General features: G+C 45.5%; 1 protein-coding gene across 1 annotated transcript in view; it reads left to right on the forward strand.

The window, feature by feature from the left end:
* Positions 1-15868, forward strand: part of LOC146358672 (aldehyde oxidase 1-like) — a 118798-nt gene that overhangs the window by 47690 nt on the left and 55240 nt on the right. Inside the window, exons 18-23 of the mRNA XM_084817116.1 lie at positions 137-263; positions 1680-1802; positions 2641-2737; positions 4233-4357; positions 8279-8412; positions 10753-10840. Coding sequence (XP_084673242.1) covers positions 137-263; positions 1680-1802; positions 2641-2737; positions 4233-4357; positions 8279-8412; positions 10753-10840 — 694 coding nt within the window. The remainder of the gene's footprint in view (positions 1-136; positions 264-1679; positions 1803-2640; positions 2738-4232; positions 4358-8278; positions 8413-10752; positions 10841-15868) is intronic.

Below are 15868 nucleotides of genomic sequence, written 5' to 3' on the forward strand. Positions count from 1 at the left end.
TGTCCCCTAAGCCCACCCCATTCCTATTCTAACATTCAGCTCCTTTTCTCCCCAACCCTGCCCCAGCAACCTGTAAATGGTGTTTGCACTGGTGAAGTGGTATATGATAGTTAACTGGTTCACACTGTTTTCCCAGATCAATCGATGCCACAGAAGCCCTCAAGATGTCAGGTGTAGTTGATATGATTTCTGTTCAGGATGTCCCAGCCACTAATGAGTTCTATAACTATGATGTCCCAGATATTATATTTGCCAGAGAAAAGGTAAGCCACTTTTGATCATTGGCAATTCGTTTTCTTTATTATTTTGTTAACCTAAAGAGGAATTGACTTCATTCTGCATAGTGTACATACATGCTAGGGATTTTTGTTTTATTATTTAAGTGTTAATTGATTAGTCTTAAGATTTTATTACAGACCATCCCCCTTCTCTTCCCCCTAACTTTTATACTCTGCCGTTTCTTGATTTGGCTCAATTTGCACGGTATTTTTTTAAAAGTTGTATTGTTATTGAAATATTTTTAATTTTACAAATTGAAGAAAGTACAATTACAAGTAAAAGAAGAGGAATAATTTGAAATGTCAATAAAGTAATACAGAAAAAAAAAATCAGATACATTAATGACACCTACCAGATAAACTGAGGTGGAGCAGACGTTTTTCATAATGATCAGATAATTTCTGAATTACTTATGCTGGGTGGAATAACTTTTTTAAAAAACAGAATCAACTAAATGACCAGGGGAAACATGCAGTATGCAGCTTTTGCTAGACCCTTATACCATAGACTGCAGGTGAGGTTTTGTGTTTGAATCATCTCCCATATATATAAAACTCCTTGCACCCTGAGACAAGGTGTCATGAAAGAGCAGCAAATTATTAGTTAATTTATCACTCTCACATTTTTACTGCCAGGATCAGGGAGAAGTACTTGTGGGATTTTCTGCTTCAGGTGCCAAACTAACCTGACCAGCCTGGGGTCTTATGCACCTTGACTTGGGGTCAAGCAAATAGCAAATGGCACCCCTGCGGGGGGCAGCAGAGGTACCATTTGCGATTCTGCCTCAGCCTCAGGTAGCAAAGATTTTTCTTCTGTTTTTAATATTGGAGAGCATTCAGTTTCTGCAGGATGAAATGGTACAGCCCAGCAAAAACGGCAAAATCTGGCTGTCTGATTTTGAGATGTCAGATACTCCAGTTCTGTTTTAATTGGATGCATTTCAGTGGGTGTCACCTCATAATGCAGACGTTCTGGAAGCCAGGGAGAGCTGCAGCAGCCAGCTTCGAAGTGGGCCTATGCCTGGCTAGTGAAGGGCGAGGGGGAAGCAAGTAAAGTTTAAATTGCAGCTTTATAAATGAGCTCCTGAAGTGATACAGATCCAAGAAGAGTGATTGTAGTAGTAATCACGCCAGTCAGCCATGCAGATACCACATTTTGGTTTGCGCGTCAGTGTGCAGCCAGCGTTCTGCTAACCTGCTACATTGATCACACAAATCAGTTGCACACCCCCATAGAACGGATATTGAATCAACTCGCAGTGTTGTGCTGGTGTGGAGGATAGGATACATCCTTTCAGAAATCATGGTGACTTGCGCACGCGTGTGTTGTCCTCATTCATTGGTTTTCTGTGGAACAAGTGTAAGACCAAAATTAAGCCACTGGTTTCTTGCATTTTTCAGGTGACCTGCGTGGGTCAGGTTGTCTGTGCGGTAATTGCAGATTCAGATGTTCATGCGAAACGAGCTGCTGCAAAAGTGAAGATAGAATATGAACCACAAGAGCCTGTGATCCTGACTATACAGGTGAAGAACAACTTGCTCCTTATCGCTGCTCTTGTCTGTGTAATACAGCTGCACGCCTGTAGTTGTTTTTATTACTCTTGTAATGCTATGGGTATCTCAGTCAGTCCACGACTGAATTAAATCAGATTACTTTGATTTTGTCTGATTTAGGGCGCAATCCTATGCAGATTGAACTTGGAGGTGACCACCTATCCAATGCAGGGCAGGAGAAGCACAGAGGGGATCATTCCCTCTGTGCTCCTCCTGCCCTGCATTTTCGTCTAGACAGCACTTTCAGCTGTCTAGCTGCAGGAAGGCAGAGTGGGGGAGGAGGCTGCTGGACGACACATAGGATGTGTCGTACCGGCATTTCCACTTTCCCCGCCCCAGAATGCCCTCCGGAATACCCCATTTTGGCCACTCTGCACTCCTCTTCCAAGCGTGGAGTGAGAGGCTGTTCCACGCTGCCTGCAAGGCAGCATGCGTGGGGGGGAGTTTGGTTCTCAGGGAACTGACCTCGGAGTGCGGGCTCTGAGGTCGATTCCTGCCCTGGAAAACCACATATCCTATGGCCGCCTAGCCGCTGACTAGCGGCCATAAGATTGTTCCCTTAATTCCATTAAAGTCACTAGACCTACATGGGCTTAAACACAACTGTCCTCATTTTATTGTGCCATAGACCAGACTGTAAATGGCTTCTTTGGGCATATCTGTATTACAAATTAATAACAGTTTTTATATCAGTTTAAATATCATGGCTTCCCCAAAAGGATCCTGGGCTTCATTTACTTCAAAAAGGGTTTCAGGAAGAGAACATGTGGGGTGCTGAACTACTTGTGCATGTCTTCTGCCACTGCAGGAGGCGATAGAGCACAATTCATTCTTTGAACCACAACGAAAACTGGAACAAGGAAATGTGGATGAAGCCTTTAAAATAGCCGACCACATACTTGAAGGTAAATTGCAGCCCACTGGGTTAAAATCTTACTGTGAAAATTGAGGAATGTACATCCCATCACTGGAGATCCACCCTGCCGTCCAGCACACTAGGACTGCACGATCCACATTCACAGTGAGAACATTTTGTCTCTAAAACTCATGAATATGGTTAATTCAACATGTAATGTCAGGTACAGTTATTTATGTCAGGTACAGTTATTCAGGTACATTTGAATTGTAGTTCCTAGTAGGGTTGGTGTTTAACCCAAATGATTTCATGGACATTCATTTTTGTAATTTCTGCATACAGATAATTTCAGGGCACACATGAAGTCTTGAACATTCACATTTTTAGTTGCCCATCGTAATTTTTGCCATGGAGAGATGCACTTTTTCTTATTGATGTGGCCTCTTGATGCTAGGAAATGTTAGGTTTCACATTTCTAAGATTGCAAAGATTAACATTTGACTATGCCTGTGAATGGGGTGTGGGAGACCCACCAATGTAGGTTGAGTAATGCAGTTGAGTAGATGTAGAATTACAACAACTGGTTTCCGAGTCCCTTGTAAGAGAGGACTGTATGTCAGAAATCAGATCTACCTTGATGTACCTTTTGTACATCATTTCCCCTACTTTCTGTACATTGTTGAATTCTACTGGATACTCAATTTTTCCATTAATCTGACTCAGAGCAAGGATTACCATGTAAACAGGAGAACTGTCCCATTGCTTATGGACCTTTCAGCCACAAGACCAAGACTAAATCTTGCTTTCTAAGAGCAGACTAACATAATGGCCTCATTTGCAGGCTAAGCCTAAACCATAATTTAGCACTATGTGGCTGAGCCCCTGCAAGCCTGAGCAAAGTTTGGGCTCATGCATGCCCTCCTCCTGCCTTTCTCCTCCTCCCATGCAGCTGGACTTAACCAGGATTCCATTTCAGCTTCTACAATTCCTGGCATACAATTGCATACAATTGGTATGCAATTGTCATTGCGTACCAATCAGGAATGGTGGTTTAAAATAAATGTGTTTGTTAAACAAGCCAGCTAAACAACCCATAGTTTCAGGTTGGTTTATTTAGCAATTGATTAGAGTTTGTTTTAAACTCGATTCCTGGTTTGTACATAACAAAAAGGCAAGAATCAGGGAAAGTGAAACTGAATCATGGTTAAATCTTCTCCCAGCCATATCGAAAGAGGAGAGGGGATGGGGAATACACAAGGCTCACAAGAGACCCAATCATAGAGCATTAAGTAATGGTTAAGCATTATGTACGAACCAGTGCTACATCATTCAGCCAGACGTCTATTTACTTCCCTGTCTTCCATATCTGTCATGACCTATCCGTATGCTTTCCATCTTGCCTGTGATACTCTGGAAGAACCAAATGCGACTTTGCCGTGCTGTTCCTGAGCTTCTCATCTGCCTTCCTCCCACCATCAAGGCAGGCGAGGCACCTCCCTTTGGGAGAGATTGATTTAAGATGTTCTCTTTTTTTAAAAAAACAGCTGAGATCCATATTGGGGGACAGGCACACTTTTACATGGAAACTCAGAGTGTCCTTGCTGTTCCCAAAGGAGAGGATAAAGAAATGGATGTGTATGCATCAACCCAGCATCCAGCATGTGTTCAGGTTAGGAGAACACTTTCAAACCGTTTTGCACAAACACTAACACTGTTCTTTGTGTTTTTTCAAACCTGACATTTCAATTAAATATAAATAATAAAGGGCTTTCAGTCTGAAAAATATCTCAACAAATTCCTTATTACTTCTGATTGCAAAGCCATGTGATTATTTCTGCTGTTAAGTGCCATAAAATAATTTTAATAATAAACTTGAAAATCCCCCCCCCCCGCAAAAAGCCCAACGTATCTACGAAATCACTTCCTCCTCTTATGAGCCCTTACTCATGTTATGTTGCCTCCTGAACTAGCACTAGCACTAGCATGGAGAGGGCTGCTGAATGGGCGCAACTGATGTAGCCCAGGGCTTCTCATGTTGCCACGTCAGTGTGTGAAGGAGCAGCCCCAGCCCAAGCCTTGCTACAGCTTCACGTGAGGCAGCAGTGGCACCCTAGTGCTGGCGGCACCACCACCCCACCTCTTCTTTCTGGCCCGCTGACTGGCCAACCGCTCCCACCGTCAGCCCCGTCTGTGGGGCTCCTGGGAGAGTCAGTAGAGATATCGTGAGAGGCCCCGGCCATTCCTGTGAGAGTTCAGGACCTCTCACAAAGTCTCGGCTGCTCTCGTGAGAGTGTGGGACCCCTCATGATGTTTTACCCGAATCTCCCAGGAGCCCCTAAGGTGGGCCAGCGAGCAGGGAGTGGGGAGAAGCTGCCATCACTGCCACCAGGCCCGAGCACCCAGGCTGTTGACTGATCGGTCCCAGAGCCCTGTGGTTCAGCAGTCACGTGTACATCCCAATGGGCTCCTGCCCTTAGTCACTTGCCACGCATGTGCTGGTCCCTTTGCCCAAGGAGTGTTGAGGTTTGAAAGGGGGCTGGCTTTATGGCTGAAAAAATTACCTTCCGTCTTTTGTGTGTTCAGTTCAACTGTAACTCTCAAACCATCATAGGTTAGCCACTGGTATCACACGTTTTGTTAGGAACGTTTTTAAGACCTGTCCTTGGTGCCCCGTCCTGCTTCACTCCTGCCTCCCCACAGAGATTGCAGCGCAGATGTAAACGCACAAAGGGGTGTGGAGACTCTGGTGTTTATCGACACTGGAGTTGCGAGAGAAGAGTTGCCCACATTTAGAGCATTTCTACTTTATACGTGTCATCTGGAGTTTACAGTGGCTATAAAAACTGGCAGGCTAAAAGCCTGAGGGCAGGGAAGTTGGGCACAGTTGGTGGTCAGAAGTCTGTGGTGGGCAGGGGTGGATGATGGCAGCCGTCCTGTGAGGAGTTCACAGGAACTCCTGTGAGGAGTTCACAGCTTTCCAGCCCTTCCCAGTGTCTGGCTACCAGAATGCCAGAAGTGGCAGGAGGACACATCTGCTGTGGCTCACCCTAGAATACCAGGCACCAGCCACAGATCAGAAGGCTGGCGAAGCTACAAAGCCTGGGAGCAGGGAAGTTGGGCACATGCGGTGGTCAAAGAAGAATGTTTGTCGCTGGCAACTGAAGACTTTTCAGAAGCCCTGTCTGTGACTAGTGTGTTTTCCAGTATCATCAAGTTATCGTACTGATTAAAACCTGCCTAGTCAATCTTCCCATCACCTCTTCAGGCAAAGCACCATGCAACAGCAGTCTATTATTTCTTAGCCACAAACAGAATGTCTGCATCTTTTAAATGTGCCAGTACTCACTGGCGTACCGATGGGTGCTGGCTAGTGTGTAATGACAACCACCTATCCGCTTGCTTGCACAAAGTGGCATAGTGACCAGATGTGGCTGTTTGCCTAAGATGAACTTCTACTGCCAGTGTGGCAAACAATGTTCCTGGGGTGGGGGTCTGTAGGTGGGGGCTCCAGGCTGGGAACAGTGGGTTGGGGAGGAGCTCATGCCTGGCTTCATGCTAGGGATGGGTGTCTGGGGTCAGGGCTCATGCCCAGGTGAGTATCAGGGATAGGGGCTTGTACTGGGTGTGGGGCTCTGGAGGGAAGCTTGGTTGGGAGCTCCAGGCTGGTAGGGGCAGTGGGGGGGAGACTTTGTACCTAGGTCTCTGCATTGGGAGATCATGCCTGGGTCTACACAGTGGGAGCTCAGGGGGCTAATGTCTGGAGTAGGGGCGATGTCTGAGATGGGTGTAATGTCCGGGGTGGGGCCTCAGGTAGGTGCTATATGGGGTAGGGGCTCAGGGGCATGGGGAGGGACCCAGTTTAGGAGAGATAGTTCATGGGGTTTTGTGGGGGCAGGGCGTGTTGGGCTTCTGGCCCCCTGCCCCCCCCCCAGGCATTACCCCGCTGAGCACTTACCACACAGACCCAGGCATGAACTCCCCCAACTGCTCTCTGAACCACCAACCCAGCCTGGAGCCCCCAGCCTGAGCCCCCATTCATAGACACTCACCCACAGCACAAACTTTTGCTTCTAACCCCCCACCCCAGATACCAACTTCCAGATACCCATACCCAATACAAACCCCCACCATCACACTCAAGACTCCACCCCCTGCATGACCCCCCACCCCTGAGCCCCCATCCTGCAGACCCAGACATGAACCCCCATGCCCCCTCCCAGCCTGGAGCCCACCCCCCACCCCCATCCCACGCGCACACACACCTCTGGCATGAGCCCCCTGACTTCTGCACATCCTGTCATTTTAAAACACATTGACTTTGGTAAATAAAACATGTATATCAACCACCCTTCTGCAGGGGCAGGGCACAGCCCCTTAATTCCCTCTCCCGGCCTTAAACCTTGATAGATTGACCTGGACCAAGCTGCTCTGCCATGGGGCTCCAGAGGGCCCCTTCGAATCCTCCCCCTCCAGCCGCCTGCCACAGCTCAGCACAAGCACTCCAAAGCCTCCAACCAACTTCCCTCAATACAAATAAACGGGGGTTTTATGGGGAAGCTCATATCTCCCCCAATCCTTGACCGATCTTGCTGGATTTCGACCTTACCCCATTCTCTCCCAGCCAGACAAATTTGGCAGCTTTCCATCCATGTTTTGCATGACAGGAGGTTGATCATACCTTTTCACTCTTTTCTCTCGAATGTTCACACTTAAAAAAAAGTTTCTACCAGAGCCTATGCACTAGAAGAACTCCCCACAGACCTATATCTCAAAAGGAAATGCTAACTTCCATCTATGAGGCCCTACATGGGCGGTTAATTCTTTTTCCCTATAACATCCCATAATAAGCTTTGTTATGCACCAAACCTAGCTAATCAACTAGCAAATTATGTAGCTATCTTTGTGCAAAATTTGGGGCATATTGGACAAGGGGGAATTGAGCTATGCCCCCCAAACTGACTTTTTGCCCCCATGGGAAAAATGCACAAAATGATGTTCCCAGCCATAACTAAGGATGGCCCAACCAGCCCACCCACAACAGAAAGGTGTTCTTTGGGGAGCCCCATCACTCTGGGCCACCTTTCCCCTGGAGACCTGAAAACGGCTAAGCTTGAGCATCTTTGAGCAGTGTAAGGCTCCTTTTAAAATTAAGATTGGCAGTGGATCGTGATGGTCAATACATGGAGGGCGCTGGGTTTGGTACTATATTCATGCCTCAGCCTCAATTCCTACCGCATCCACCCCGCAATAATAGTGGGGTAATAACACTGGTGTACTTTCCATGGTTCTTAATAAGAATTATTGTCTGTAAAACATTTTCCGTGGCTAGAAAAACATGCTGCACAGATACTTTTATAAATGAAAATAAACCATAGAATACTAACATGGGGCTGATTGTGCTCAGAAAATTTAGCAATGTCTGGACTGAGGGGAGCCATGTTTTGAATCAGGTGGGATGGATTGGCCCATGGATTCTAAGAAAGCCTTTTCTTTTCTTTCTTTTAAAAATTCCTATGTATTATGCCAAATACGAGACAAGTCTATCCTCTTTTAATTCGACTGGCATAATAAAATACTTTGTTCTGTTCAGGGAATGGTGGCCTCCTGTTTAGGCGTCCCAGACAATAGAATCATGTGTCATGTGAAACGGATTGGAGGCGCTTTTGGTGGAAAACTGCAGAAAGCAGGTCTGCTGGCGTGTATTACAGCTGTGGCGGCGAACAAGTAAGTGTATATTTGTCACTATTAAGGAAGCTTTCTCTAGGACCAGTGGAATAAGGAGGAAAATGAAGAAGATCAAATAGTGAATTGGTTGGCTGAAATATCAGTTCCTATATTAGTTAAACAAGGCATTTAAAAACACACACATGAGATGTCTATATTTTGGTACTTCAAGGGTGCAATCTTATGGGGATAGGCGGCTGCCTCCGAACTCAGAGGCGATCCAATCCAGGGCAGGAGAACCATGGAGGGGATCGTTCCCTCCGCACTTCTCCTGCCCTGCATTTTTGGCTAGTTAGCTGATTTTGGCTGTCTAGCCATGGGGAGGCAGAGCGGGGGAGGAGGCTGCCGGACAACACATTGGATGTGTCGTACCGGCATTTCTGCCTTCCCCGCTCCAGAACACCCCCTGGAACACCCTGTTTTGGCCACTTGGTGCTCCTCTTCCGAGCTCGGAGCTCTGGGCTGTTCCGCGCTGCCTCTGAGGCAATATGGATGGGGGGGAAGGTTGGTTCTCCGGGAACCAACCTTGGAGCGGGGCTCTGAGGTCAGTTCCTGGCAAACCAGATGTCCTATGGCCGTCAGGCCTCTGACTAGCGGCCATAGGATTGCTCCCTAAATGGTATTGGATGGAATGAGCTTATAGGAGTTAAATGCGAGGAAGGAATAGTCTTAAAATAATTGATAAATTTAAAAAGAAGCGCATCAGATTTGCCATACTATTTGAGACCAATCATTCCTCCCTTGAAAGAACCGTATGGTTCATCACCTCCAGCCAGCATTGGCCATTGGGATGTTGGGAATTGTGGTCCAAGGTTGGGGGAGGCTGGTATAGTTACTCATGGAAATCATCATGGCAGAATCACCCTTTTTATGGTACAAAAAAAAGAAGTAATCATGACAAATTCTCTTAAAATGCACAGCTTTTTTTTGCTATTTTATCTTCAATACATCCAAGAATGAGCCTTAAACCTTAGCAGAGTATCCTCCTCCACCAACAAAATCTCTTGTCTCCCCACTGAAATCTGAAATGGTGGCTCCAAGGGCAGGACACTTTTTTTTCCCCATGAGATACACTACTTGCACAGCAGCTCATTGGTTTGTTAGTCCAAACCACTTCTTCTTATCTTTCTCTGGCTTGTTATGCTGCTTTGCTTCAGGTAGCTCCCATTTCCAGCCACCCCGTCTCCCTTGTGGGTTTCTCTCACTCTCCCTCCTGTGTCACTCCACTTCCATTTTCAACACTTCTGGTTTCGGCTGCTTGTTTTGAACTTGAAGAATACTCTCTTCTCTGACGACCTCCCCTGATTCTCTCTCATTCAGCAGGGAACCTGTTTGACGGTTACTTGAGTATTGTGGTGGCAACCTCGAATTTTCCCAGACCAGGCACCCACTGGAATTGCCTCATGGGTTGAGCCAGGCCCAGCCCTCTTCATAAAACGAGAGTAGGGGCTGATCTACATTGCGCCCGCCATCGCAATGAATTCGGTGTCCCGTCAGGTTAAACGCTCTCGCATTAAAATGTGATTATCCACACTCACCCATTTTCCCCGTTGCGGTGCTTCATTGAATACTCGAGTGCTGTGCTGTTTTGTTGCTCACGCTTGTCTGATCTCAGAAGCTAAGCAGGGTCAGCCCCAGTCAGTAGTTGGATGGGCAACCGCCTGGGAATCAGGCTTCACATCTTCACATCTTTGAAGATCATGCCTGAATTAGAAAAAAAAAATCGCAGAGAAGCCATGATTCTTCGAAGGTAATGCCTTAATTAAAAAAAAAAATCCGGAGCGGGGTATAGGAGGGGGTAAAACTTAGTTTCATTGGAAGGGATAGAACAACCCCCTGCTCAGTGCAGGAAGCTCAGTGCAGGAACCCAGGTGGTCGCCTATCCAACTACTGACCAGGGCCGACGCTGCTTAGCTTCCGATATCAGACAAGCGCACACACATCCAGCTTGTTGCTGAGGAAATGGGGACTGCTGAGGAAGCTATGCGATCAGTAGCTGGAAGATGACATGGGGCCGTCGAGAGCTGTGATTGGACAGGAGGGAAATACGAACACCACCGTATATGGACAGGTGGGAGAGAGGACTACGACCAGATACGGTAGCGAAGGCAGAAAATCAGAGCATATTAAGGGGAAATACCGGGACATTAGGGTATTGAAAACAGGAGCATGGAAGTGGGAAATTCCGGTCCCAGTTCAAAGCGGCTACTGCGTAGTGTGCAAGACTAGTGTGAAACCTCATTGGAAGTGAAAAAACCCGTATGTGTAGATCAGCCCTAGGTGTCTGTTGTGACGCTGAGAAAAGTTTTTACTTGCCTTACCTTTTGTGTTTTGCTTTAGGACAGGCCATGCAGTTCGCTGCATTCTAGACAGAGGCACTGACATGTTAACTACTGGAGGACGGCACCCTCTCTTTGGCAAATACAAAGTAAGTGATAGAATAATCCTGTGTGTGATAAATGCTCCCTACTTTACTTTCTGAATGTGGATACAAAAGGCACATAGCAAAATGCCCATGTATCAATTATGAATGGTGCACATGTGTGGTATAGGGGCTCAGAGACTGAGCTGTGAACTAGAAAGTCATGGGCTCAAATGTTGCCCCTGCCATTAACTCACTGGGTGGCCTTAAGCCTTCTTCAGATATTATTGGTGCATTTTTCTCATGAATTTTCCTGCAACGGAGGAGGATATCCTTGGATGGGCTGCTCCTCCCACTCACTCCCAAGGCAGGAATATCCAGTTTAGGCTTGAAGTGCACTTCCTAGTGGAGGAGCAGCCTACTTCCAGTTTTGATCCTTCCTAACCCCACACTCCAAGGCAGATGTTTTGGGACAAGATCCTGAGATCTCTGTCCTCCAAACAAATTTCTGAGGAGATTTTTTTAAAAGAGAGAGATAAGCACCTCACTTGTATGCACAATGTCAGGCTCTCAAGCTGAGAAATTCAGCCTGGGATCATCTGGAGATTCCCCATGCACAAGTCTGATCCTGACTGGGAAATCCAGTTCAGGAGGATGGTGAGGAGGCTGGCTAAAGGGCTTCAGTCCACCTATGCAGACATGACCCCCCTCAGACGCCCCCCCATCCAAATGTGACACACACCCCATCAGAGTGGCCAGACTTTGTTGAGTCCATTTCCTGCCTCCATATCTAGCCTATGGGACCTGGGTGGTTCAGGCAGAGAGACAGCTTCCCACCACAGCTGGGGGCCTGGGGTGAGGAAATAGTCTAGGAAAGATACAGAAAAAAGACACTGAACTTGTGGAGACTTGTAACAGAAGTGTCTGAAAGTGTTTTCCACTCAAAAATGATAGCTGATCAGCATATGTAATGTATGATAGAATTGAAGCCTGGGAACACCCTCAAATTTGCATTTCAAAATGGTGGTTGTGTGTTAATTTGCAGTAAAGTGTCATAAACAGAGCACTGCTGATACCTCACAGAGTTCACTGCTTTTTTAGTAATTTCAACACTTAAGGCAAGAGTGGTCTGACACAATACAGCTGTTCCAAGAGACAATTGATGAGGTGGCTGCAAAACCAGGGATCGTGCAAACAGCAAGCAACGTATTAAAGCTCAGCACAGAGCCGCAGAAACCCATCAAGAAATTGACTAGATCCGTGGTAGACCTCCAGGAGCATGTGGAATTACTGGAAAATAGGAGTCACTGGGCCAATCTTCACTTTAGGAGTTCATCAAATTGGAGGAGGGGGAAGATATGATCAGCTTCATAGTTAACTGAGCCACAGAATTGTTCCCTAACTTGCAAATTAGCAATGAGCAATGTGGAGAGAGCACAAAGGCAAGGCCACTCCTAATGAAATTGAAACTTGATCCAGAACCAGAGCTCCTGACTAATCGGATAACAAAACCTCAATGAAGGAAAGGGACGACAGCCCTGCTGGTAATCCCTGGAAGAAAGCAGCTGTCAACTGAAGACAAAGGCAATTGACTAGACCAGTCAGACCTGAACATCTTTCACATTCAGAGCTGGCTGGATGTGTGGAGGATCCTGCATCCAGGAGAGCAAGACTATACATTTTACTTAGGCAGGGATGATCTTTACTCCCAGCCAGGCTATATATCAGTTGAGATGCACTGGAAACCAAAATTAGTCATGTATGGAGAAATTGATCCTTATCATAGTCTCGTTGGTTACAGTGCACATAACATTAGGAAGTCCACAGCGGAAATTGATTATCTGGAGAATGAATTCAATATTGTTACAGAGGCAGAACATCGAGGATAAAATAAAATAAGACATCATTAAATACTTCAGTGAGAATAATGATTTAGGCTTAATGACAATCTGCAACTCCATGAGAGTAGTCCTGAGAGGCCAATGTATCAAAGAGGGTAGTTAAATGAAAAAGACTGTCAATACTTATGAACAGCTTTTATAGCATGAGAAAAAAAATTAGAAGAACAGCATAAAAACCGAGGAAACAGAACCTTGCATGAACTTTTAAGAGAAAGAAGGGAATTACAATTGTCATAAAGTAATAATGAATTTACAATTTGCAAACCAAAGATTCTATGAATTTGGAGATAAAAGCTCAAACCTACTAGTTAATTTTTGTGTGGGTGCGCGCACGCATGTCTCTGTAACAGCCACCTTGGAAATAGTATTTGTATCTTAACAGCTGATGAAGGAGGAAGCCAACACGTTTTGTTAGTTAAACTGAAATCTCTGTTTGTTAATCACAAGTTCCTGTGTGTGTATATATATTTTAGGGTGAAATCCTATGGCCTCTTGACAGCGGCTAAACAGCCATAGGATTGGTCAGTTTCCAGGAACTGACCTCAGAGCCTGCACTCTAAGGTCAGTTCCTGAAGAACCGCCTCCCCACCCCTCCCCCACCCCCTTGTAGTCAGCATAGATCGTCTCTGAGCTCGTAAGAGTGGCACAGAGAGGGGCAAAAGAGGACATTCCCTGGGGCGGGGAGTGCGGAAGTGCTGGTATGATACTTCCTATGCATCGTCAGGCCTCCCCACTGTGTGCTCCAACGTCCTGTGGCTAGACAGCCAAAATCGGCTGTCTAGCTGCAAATACTGGGCGGCTGGAGTGCAGAGGAGACGATCCCCTCCATGCTTCTCCTACCGTGCATTGGATAGGCAGTCGCCTCTGAGTTCGGAGGTGGCCGCCTGTCCCGATAGGATTGCTCCCTCTGTGATTAATTGAATCCTTATAGGGATCCAGAGCAAATTTAAGTGAAATTCAGTTTGTTGTTGCTTTTAAAAAAAACCACACGTATGTATGTATGTAAAGAAAAACAATGGATATATGCAATGAGAAATGGGAAAGGAGAAAAAAATTGTACTACTCTGAGTAAATATCTAAACTATTTTTTAAAATCTATATTCCTCATCTTCTCCAAATCGTGGTCAACTTATCAAATATGTAGAGTCAGCCAAATTGTTAAATAAAGAAATCTCTCAACGAACTGCATGAGGCAATTAAAAAAATCAAAGCAGAACAAAGCCCTGGGGACAAATGGATTCAGTGGGAATTTTTATACATGCTTTGAAGAGCAACTATCACACTTTCTCCTTACCATGTTTAATTCAATACTTAATGATAACCCCATACTGGAATCCAGGACGCTATCCCAAGTGATTTTATTACCTAAGCCAGGCAAAGAAGTAGAGGATTCATACAGACCAATCTCTACTAAATCAGGACGCAAACATCTCTATGAGTATTCTTGCCAGTACATTAAATAATTTCTCTCCAAACTATATACATACTCATGAATTCGGTTTCATTAAACAAAGAAGCATCACAGATCCCATACACAGACTGTTGAATATTATCCACTGTGGCAAACAAAACCCCATCAAACAAATAATCATAGCATCCTTGGACACATCCAAAGGATTTGCTAAGTTAGAGTGGTGATTTTTACTTGAAACCTGTAAAACATGAATACGGGAACCAAATTTATCAAAACCCTGTCAGTTACGTAAGACAAACGAAGTTATAATAAAAACATCCATTGAAGTACAGAGAGGAACAAAACAAGGCCGCCCTCCCTCCCCTTTACTATTGGTATTTTTTGTAGAATCAGTATAAGAAACAATTCGGGGAGCTATCCTATCGGGAGAGTTGCCCGCCTCTGAACTCAGAGGCCACCGCCTATCCAGCGCAGAGCGGGTGGAATGCGGAGGGGGTCTTCTCTGCCCTCCTGCCACCCTGCAGTCGCGGCCAGATGGCCGATTTCGGGTTTGCTGGGACAGGACGTGGACTATATCTCTTAGGAAAAGCTGACAAAAACACTTAGGACAGAAAGAAAGCACCATCAAGAGAATCGGGATGTGCAAGTCAGCAAAACTCGAGCTCACTGACATTTTCCGAATTCCATCTCAAACTTCGTTCTGACTCGAGTCTGTATCAGATTGCAAACTTTGTTTTTTTCCTTTTCGCATGAAAATCTGTGCGTATTTTCATGCGTGTTTTTCCAAATGTATGCATCAGTTGTACGCATCTTGAAATGTATGTATTCTTCTCCCATTGATTTAAAGCGTATTTGTGCACATTTTTCAAAAGTACGCTTTTTTTTCATGCCCATTTTTCAAATGTGCGCATGCTGGAGAACACATTTTTTGGGGTCTACAAATCACATTGCAAGCTCGGAAATGTACGGACTTTGACTGCAGATTGCGTCCAAGTTTGTCTTTGGTCCAGAAGATGCGAACTGGCTAATCAAAACCAAACTGAAAAATTGTCTTCTTGCTCCCCACAAGAAGACCATTTTTACACAGTAAGGTTTGACTTTATAAACTACTCTATAAGCTTTATAGTACGTAAGTATATATGTCATATACGATAAGACATCGTGAAAGGCTTCATCCTCACACCACATATGGCTCATTTTAGAAAGACTTACTAGGCTGCGCTGTAAGCCTCATCACCAGGAGGGGTTAGGTTGCTTTTAAGTTAAAAAGCCCTGGGCTTCTAAGATCTTATCAACTCTTTTAATATTTTTACCCCTTTCCAAATGGCTATGTAGCTATTCAAACAGAGGCCATTTGTAAATTTTATGGAAAAAAGCCCAGCCCTGTGGTGATTGTCCCTGCTGGTGTGAAGAAGGATCATTAGGGCAACTCTTTTTTTGATATACCTTTCCCCCCAAAGGCCTTTATTTAGGTACTCTAAATTATACTTTGGGCCCATGTAATCTTCCTGCTCTCCTTTTTTCTTTCCTTTTTCTTTTTACCTTGGATACCGTTCCCCCCCCCCCCCAGGGTCCTGTCATCTCCATCAGGGATGCTGAATCTCAGGTCTGCAGGCCAAATCTGGCTCATCAGGGGTCCCAATCTAGCCCTCTGGGGTTCCCCAAATGGCCCCACCCCTTCCATTGGCCCCACCCCCTTTCCCTCAACCACTGATCATTTGGTGGTTTCCTGGCTTTTGCACAGGTTTCACCACATTCTAAAAAGTTGGAATGCCTCTC

This window comes from Heloderma suspectum, chromosome 1 (assembly GCF_057233095.1).
Source record: "Heloderma suspectum isolate Gila_16-S chromosome 1, 16-S_ref, whole genome shotgun sequence".
Taxonomy (NCBI): Eukaryota; Metazoa; Chordata; class Lepidosauria; order Squamata; family Helodermatidae; genus Heloderma; species Heloderma suspectum.